The sequence below is a fragment of the Tachypleus tridentatus genome, chromosome 8 (genome assembly GCF_004210375.1).
Source record: "Tachypleus tridentatus isolate NWPU-2018 chromosome 8, ASM421037v1, whole genome shotgun sequence".
Taxonomy (NCBI): Eukaryota; Metazoa; Arthropoda; class Merostomata; order Xiphosura; family Limulidae; genus Tachypleus; species Tachypleus tridentatus.
The window spans coordinates 45,433,025-45,441,490 of NC_134832.1; the positions used below are offsets into that span (position 1 = coordinate 45,433,025).

Genomic DNA, 8,466 nt, shown 5'->3' on the forward strand with positions numbered 1-8,466 from the left:
AAATGTGCTTTCTTTGTTGTTGGAACCTTTTGAGTTGTGATGCCACATTGCCATGGACTTTCATATAACCCCATTTTGAAATGTGATGTTTGACATGATTATGTAGTCTTTGGAGCTGAAGGTTACTTTGATCCAACAACAGTATACCCTTTCTCATCTGATGGCCCATTTCTTATGGTTGGAGGCAAATGTGGCACCAGTTCTTTTCTCCTGACCCTACCCTTCCCACCCATTCCCTGTTTCTTCTTCCCATAGTACCACTGTTTGTCATTTTCTATGACAATGCATGGGATTTTAACAGTGGTTCTGGTAACTACCAAGTGGGTTCAGATTTGGTAAGATCTTGTTTGACAGGCTTCATTCATTGATGGAGCTCTTTCACATCTGATGTTTGGGTTCATGGAGTATTGTGAGAAGGTTTTGTCATTCCATTTCTTGCTGCTCCTCCCTTATCCAGCGTGCCTGCTTCCTTTCTTCCTTAGGATCCCTTGACGTGCCATTGTCTCTTTGAGACTTCCTCACATACAGGCTATTGAACCTGCTCCAGTCAGCCTGTAATATTTATCAGCTCCTTTTAGAAACTGCTTGGGTGGGCTGGTTGATCAGATTTGAAGAAATCCTTCCTTCATTTGGGTATTTTTTTCAGTACTCATCTCAGTTTGACATAACCTTCTTTCCCATGTATTTATCTCCTGAAAACACTCTTACTCTAATATATTTTCCCTTTACCCTTACTATTTGGGTTCATCATTCAATCCAGTTGACTTATTCTTTTTGTCCTCTTATTGACTTGCTTTGTTCCATGTTATCTCCCATCAGTGCATTTTCTGCATCCTCAGGGTATCACCTACCACCTCTTTCTATATTTCAGACTTCTATATGGCTATGGTACTATATAAGTCTTTATTAATGCTTTCATTTTTTTCAGGGCCTGCACAGATAGCTCTCGAGTATCTTTGTGCGAAATTCAAAACAATCAATCAATCTTTCAGGGCCCTTGCTTTGAATTTTGTCCATTGGATTTCGCTCTTTTGCAAATGGTACCTGACAAGATATTCTTTCTATGCAATCTGCACTCTGTGCCATGTTGATTTGCATGTTGTTTCTATAGCTTCACACACTCTCCTTTGAGATAGTGTTTCACAAGATCACTGTAGGGTCAATACTCTTGTGATATATACTCCACAAATAGGCCCATCCTGTACCATACCACCCCTTCTTTCTTCCTGTGGATTGTGGGAACCTTTACCAGTTCAAAGCTGCAGGGGTGGTTGACCATGGAGGCATCTTTCTGGATTTATTCCACACGTATTGCCATAACCATTCATTTCAAAGCAGGGTGGTGGTGTTCTGCTGGTGTATAGGGCATACTATTCTATGGATTTAATAACACGTGACAGAGGGAGACATCTTAGTGCAGTTTATATCTTTGGTTTGGTACTGTCATCCTACCTTCATGTGGATGTTGGTGTTCCCTGGGCTGGTTTTGGATATTGAGGGAACAAATCATCTTAAGCCCTCACACAGGTTTGAGGTTGTCCATCTTCCTTTCTCATTTCTTTGCTCTGTGTCATGGGCCATGGAGGGTATATGTATGCTGTTTCTGTTTCTATTCTGGACATTCCCTCATTTTATCTTGCGATGGTGAGGTTATTGACTTTTGGGACTAAGTTCATGATTACAAGAGTTGATTATATACAAACAGCAAATGCCACATTCCCAGATGTCTGGTTCAGTGCCACTCCTGTGTTTTGTTTTGGACTTGGTCATTTTCTCATAACCATGATTTTAAAGCTTAAGATGAAGATGATATGATTTTTATCATATCATCTTATGGATGTGGGTACCCAGTGAGGATATTTTTGGATGTAATTGACTTTCTGATTACGGTCTGCTACATCTCAGCCATTCTTTACTCATTTTCCTTCTGTAGGAGTTATGTTACTATTTTATCTGATTGGTATCACTTCCTGGCTTATCCCACTCAGGTATGCTCCCTTCCTTTTTTGCCACGTTTGTTCATAACTGTTCATGGTGAGAATATATGTGGTTCAGAAGTGGTGTGGTGCCCCTCCTCAGGCTATCTGATCTGTTTCTCGTGTATAAAGGTATCCTTAGGATGCTTTCAGGGGAAAGGGTATCTGTTCTTTCCTCATACCTGTCCCTCCTTGTTTTCAGTGGTTTGGCTAATCTTGTGAATGGAGGTAAGTACTTTATTGTAAGATATAATTTTCCTAAACTGAACATGTATTTCTGAGAGATACTTTTCTGCACACTTCCCATTGGTTCTATAGTGATGGTTCTATAGCAGTGCACAAAGGGAGTCAGGTGCATGATGTGATGGTAGTGCTCTATGATTGGTGGAGAGATGATACATTAATTTGAATGAAAGTCTTGTTGAAATGTTAGATTCCTATATGGAGGAGCAGAAGGTTTTTGGCATGTGTTAAAAAATATCATATAGAGGGCAACACAAATCAAAGAAAGCTAATTTTGTGAGTGGAGGGAAGTATCTGCCAGAAATACATTTCCAATTTAAGAAAATTATCACTATAAAGAGAAAATATTAAACTGAAGTTGGCTTGGAATCACAGGGGAAATAGTCAGAAAATATGAAGATAAAGAGTTTTCATCAAATAAATCTGATTATTTGGCAGTGAAGTCTTATTTTGATAACTGCAACTAGGAAGTTTTTATAATCAGAATTGTAAGTAATTGTAATTTGAAGGTAAAAATAGACAAACATAAAATTTAAATTAATTTTCAGCTGTAAAGATGATAATAATTTACATGCACGCGTATATTTGGTTTCTTTACACAAGTGGAAAATATCAGATAGTCTTCTTATGGGCAAGTTTCATTTTACAGCATTTGTAATTTTAATGATGGTACATTAATTTGAGCAGTTTTAATATTTATATACATGGGAGTGGAGCTTATGAAGTTTGATTTATTAATTTTATTTACAGTACCATATTATGAAATAAACACAAACGTACCATTACTATCATTGCTATAAATGCACTCAGGAGAGTCAGTTAATGCTAAAAATTGGGTTTCAGTACCTACGGTGGGCAGAGCATAGATTGCCCATTGTGTAGCTTTGTGCTTAAAAACAACAGATAGAAGACATGTCATTAAAAAACTTGAAATCAAAGGTCCTAAATAGTGCAAAACTCTTTTGTAAATAGGAAAATCTCTAATCTGTGGAAATTGAACCTATAAGTTTTTCATTACTGATCACCACATTCTTAAAAATAGAGATAAAAGGACAAACAATATCTTAGGTTTAGTGTTGTGGTTTAGACTCATTAACTTTTATGTGTCCTGCGACCTATATTCATACTTCGAGTAAATTATTTTAAAGGAAAATAAATTACATAAATACTGCAATGAATGGAGTTACTGGATAGGTATTTAACTGTGAAAATTATTTATTATTTGAATATGAAACATAATAGAAGCTGTATGTAAAGTTAAAAAAATGTTATTTCAGAAGTAGTTCTGTCTCAAACAAATATATATTAATAATGTAACATTCACTTTTTATAAGGGTTGAGCGTGGCCCAGCGATAAGGTTGCCCTATTACAAATCCGAGGTTCTGTGATTTGCGTTTTGTTACCACCTAAATAAAATTTGTGCTTCATGCTTTGGGGCCATTAGTGCATTGTAAGAGTGATGGACAAATCCAAGTATTTTAATAGCTTAGACCATGAGTTGACAGTGAGTAATGTTGACTAGCTAGCTTACTTTATTACTGAAAAATTAGTGACAGATAGCCCTAAAGAACTTTACATGAAATTCCACAAGCAGCAACAGTAGTTAATTAGAAAAAAAATTGCTTTATTATTAAATAATTTTTTCAAAAATTGTGTGGTAGAGATATTGAATCTTTATATTTAACCTTTTTTTTGTATTATTACTTTATTTTCTTTACAGTTACTATACTATTTCAGTTGGACTTGTAGTATAAGATGCAAAATTATTTTATTTTTATAGTGAATACATTTTTTTTCCAGGGCTTAAAAGATGGCCGTAGCCTTAGATGGGCTCTATTTGCTCCCAGTGGTTGTGCTTTAAAAACTGTTAGTCAGATGGTGGATAATGGTGAGGTACGTGATAGACAATAGCTTCTTTTTTGTTAATTAGTTTTTTTTAATGAACCAAACTTTGACTTACTGGAAGCCTGGCGTGGTCAGGTGGTTAAGGCACTCGATTTGTAATTCGAGGGTCATGAGTTTGAAGCACCATCATGTCAAACATGCTCGCCCTTTCATCCATGGGGATGTTATAAGGTGACAGTCAATTCCACTATTTGTTGGTAAAAGAGTGTCCCAAGAGTTGGCAGTGGGTGGTGATGACTAGCTGCTTTCCCTCTAGTCTTTCACTACTAAATTATGGATGGCTAGCGCAGATAGCCTTCATGTAGCTTTGTGCGAAATTCACAACAAAACAAACCAAACTTATTGGCTGCTAGTATTAACATTGAAGGTCTTAAATAATCTGGTTTTTTATGCTTTTACAGAAGTGTTGGGTTATATATATCAATGATTTTTTGTAATTTTGGATTTATTTTATATCTTCCAAAAAAGGGATTTAACATTTCTTATCTGCTGTTTGAATTTAATGCACTCCCTAATGACAGATAACATCTTTAAAAAAAGTATCGAAAACGTTAATACACTATTAAAAGTGAGAATGGTTTATTAATGTAGTTTGAGCATTTTAATAAAAAATACTGATATATGAGTTTTCCAGATGGATTTAGTAAGTTATGGAAACCAATTACTGTAAAGCAGCTCGATGTCAAAATCATAGTAATACCTCTAGAAGTGCAGGAATCTAGTATATGTTTAAAACAATGTCTGCTTGACAAAGAAATATCTATAATCAACAACTAAAATTAAACAACCGAAAAAGAACTTACTGAATCTAGCCAGTATATATTAATGATTGAGAAAACGTTTTCTCAACACTTGTCATTTTACAGAGTCCATAGAAGTGAATAAGAAATAAAAATCTTAAGTTGATTAATTTTAAATTTCTGGCAGTCAATATCTTTAAACTCAAGGAAGTTATTATAAATGTCAGTTTGTGGTGTTTCTAGTTGTGTAACTTTGAAGTGTTGTAATGCATTTAATAAATATTAGTTACCTTAAACTATAAATTTCTGAATGGAGAGTTACAGTTGTTAGTTATTGCAGGATTCAGTGAAAGATAATTTCAAAAGTTGCTTTGGTGAATTTCACAATTATTGATTCATAGGATTAGATTTAATTTTTATCCTTCTAGATAGTGCATGCTCTAAATTTACAGGGACTTGATTTTTTTAATAAACAAAACTGAACTTTGAGATTTGTTGTTATTTTTAATTTGAGTAAAATTTCTACCCAAATTAATAATTTAAAAGAATGTTACAGGAGTAACATAATTTTCTTTAGAGGTATGTTTGTAAAGAGGGAAGTAATATGAAAACTGCCAGTAAGTGGTTTTTAGTGGGGGGAAGGGGGGGGAGTGAACTTAATTCATATGCAAAATGAAAACATTCAGGAAAAGTAAATTCTTTGGTAAGAGGTGGCTACAGTATAGGTGCATGGACTTTTGAAAGTTTGAACTTTTGCTTCTTTAAGTCGGAAGAAATTGGTTGAAGAGTTACTATTTTGTGAGTTTTAGGAATACCATATAAAATATTGGGGTGAGAGCCTATTGGATACAATGCTCCTGCCCTAATATAACATGTAGTTTTCCTAAAATTCACAAAACAGATGTCACCATCCCTCTGAGCAATTTTTTCTGCCTCAGACAAACATGGTTACAAACTTAAAATTACTTTTACCTATACTGCAACCACCCATTGCCATCAAACTTACTATTCTTAAGTCTTTTCATGTTGCTCATGAATTAAGTCATCTATCCCCCACCAAAAACTACTTCATGACTAACTTTGATTTTATCTTCCTCTTTTTAAACATACTTCTGTTGGAAACTATTGGCATTTGTATATCTGAGCTTTCATGTAATAATATTTCTCTGAATAGTTTTTCTGAACCTCAAATTAAGACATGTTGGGCCTTATAACTAAGAATTTACAAGACTGGTGATTTGAATGAAATGCATTTTTGAGTGCAGGAAGTTGTTTGGATCATTTAATGACAGGCTGATTGAGAATGATGGAAAGCATATTCAACATGAGATTTTATGAAACACTCTTTGCTGTGTTCAGATTTTCTTAAGCAAAATCAATAATTTCTCAAGAGAAGTACATGGACTTTAAAAAAGAAATCCAAAACTATTACTCTGTATTGCTGAACCAAATATTTTTTTTTGCATTTGTAATCAACAATGCATCATATTCACACACTTGCAACTGAAAACAGTTTCTTATAGCTTAAATATGTCTTGATAAGTTTGATATAATGATTTAGTAACAAAAGTTAAGAGATACTTTTATTGTAAGATTATGCACTAATAAACATTTCCTGTATTTTCTTTAATTAGATTACTCCAGTTGTAGAAAAGATATTTCAGTTTGAAGATACTCCTGATGCTTACAGAAAGCAGCAAGAGGGTCATGCTCGTGGGAAAACTGTGATTTCAGTTAAAACACCACATAGCACACTAATTTAATTAAATTAAGACAACATCTGTTTTCATTTTACCTGATAGAAATAAGTGCAATAAATCATGTGTACTTTTTATATTGGTATTGGAAATAAATTCAGTTACTGAAACCTTACATGTCATAGTAAAAGGTGTTTTTTTTAATGATCATAAGAGTCAAAGTTAGAAAGATTGTAAAAGTAGAGAGAATGCTGTTGTCAAAAAATATTTGAAGCAATAAATAAGTGCATTTGAGTAGTTTGTTAAAGTTTCTGTATATTAATTATATACAACTAAATAAAAATTATGCTTATACTGATGACTTCATCAGCTGTAATCTGTTACAAATGTGAGAATAAAATCTTATTATAGGTTGGTTACATAAATATTCATTATCTTACATTACAAAGAAAAATTTAATACTAGTACAATGTTGTTGATTTTCAGGTTGATGTAAGTTACACAAGTTTTTTGATTACTAAGCTAAACAAGTTAATTATAGTGATTAATAACCTTGATGAATATCTTTATCCAAATTTTTTACTTGATACTCAAGTGGCATAGTAGTATGTCTAATAGAATTGGGTTTCAATACCTGTTGTGGACAGAGCACAGTTAACCGATTGTGTAGCCTTAAGCAAAAATAGAGTTAAAAATGTATTTTATTTTACTTTTTATGAAGCATCATTATTGCCGTGTTTGTATTCTCCTTGCGCTTTAGTTCAAATCGATATTGATGAATTTCGCAGCGCCATCTCAATGTTAAACTGCTTCCAAACAAATATTAAAATATTCGAATTTTAAATACAAAGGCACCCATAGATTAAGGACATCTGGTAGAACCCAGTAATACGAACGAAGACTTATAACTCTAAAAGTCTGGTATTAAAGTATATAAAGGTGTTTGGTTTGATTTTTAACTGTAAAAAGTGTTTGTTTTGAGTTTTAAGTGTAAAAAGGTGTTTGGTTTTTGTTTAAAGTGTAAAAATATGTTTTGTTATACTTTTAAGTGTAAAGAGATGTTTTGTTATACTTTTAAGTGTAAAAAAGTGTTTGGTTTTAGTTTTAAGTCTAAAAGATGTTTTGTTATAGTTTTAAGTGTAAAACATTGTTTTGTTTTAGTTTTAAGTGTAAAACATTGTTTTGTTTTAGTTTTAAGTGTAAAACATTGTTTTATTTTAGTTTTAAGTGTAAAAAGTTGTTTTGTTGTAGTTTTAAGTTTAAAAAGGTTTTGGTTTGAGTTTTAACTGTAAACAGGTGTTTGGTTTTAGTTTTAAGTGTAAAACATTGTTTGGTGAGCAGACACAGATAGTCCGTTTTGAAGTGTTCTGATAAAAAACCAAAAACAACGCAGAGTGAAATTCTCGATAATTGCAGCAACTAAATTAAAATATACATCACGCGATTTATCATTCTCAAAAGTATAGTTGTTAGTACCAACGTTTTTTTTATTTCAATTTCTTTTTTAGTTTGATTATTTTTGAAATTTTCAAATTTCTAATAACGCTTGTTAGTAATTGTTTACATTTTGTTCTGTTTAGTACTGGAGACATATGATACTTTCTACAGAGTTTTTCCCCGAAGTAAAGTTGTAAATATTTCGATATGCATAAGATAAACATTACCTTCCCTTTTTACTTATTAGAAATCAATTTATAGAGTCAATCAGTTTGCTCAAAATTTGGATATTTCAATAAAAGTGTTGCTCGAAAACGTATCTGAATTGATATCCACTAAATTTATATAGCCCAGTTATCGGTAGTTTCATTGTATTAATTTCCAGGAGGTAATTTCTATATTTTGATAACTAACATCAACCTATCCTGATTCTTGTTATTTTTAGAAAGAAACAAAGGCGAATGTTT

At 32.8% G+C, this 8,466-nt stretch overlaps 1 protein-coding gene across 1 annotated transcript in view; it reads left to right on the forward strand.

Annotated features, from left to right (window-relative positions):
* LOC143222334 (NAD(P)H oxidoreductase RTN4IP1, mitochondrial-like) overlaps positions 1-6,856 on the forward strand; it is a 32,763-nt gene extending 25,907 nt beyond the window's left edge. The window contains 2 exon segments of the mRNA XM_076448751.1: positions 4,021-4,113; positions 6,500-6,856. Of these exon segments, the coding sequence (XP_076304866.1) occupies positions 4,021-4,113; positions 6,500-6,628 (222 nt within the window). The 3' untranslated portion in view covers positions 6,629-6,856.
* The last annotated feature ends 1,610 nt before the right edge of the window (positions 6,857-8,466 follow it).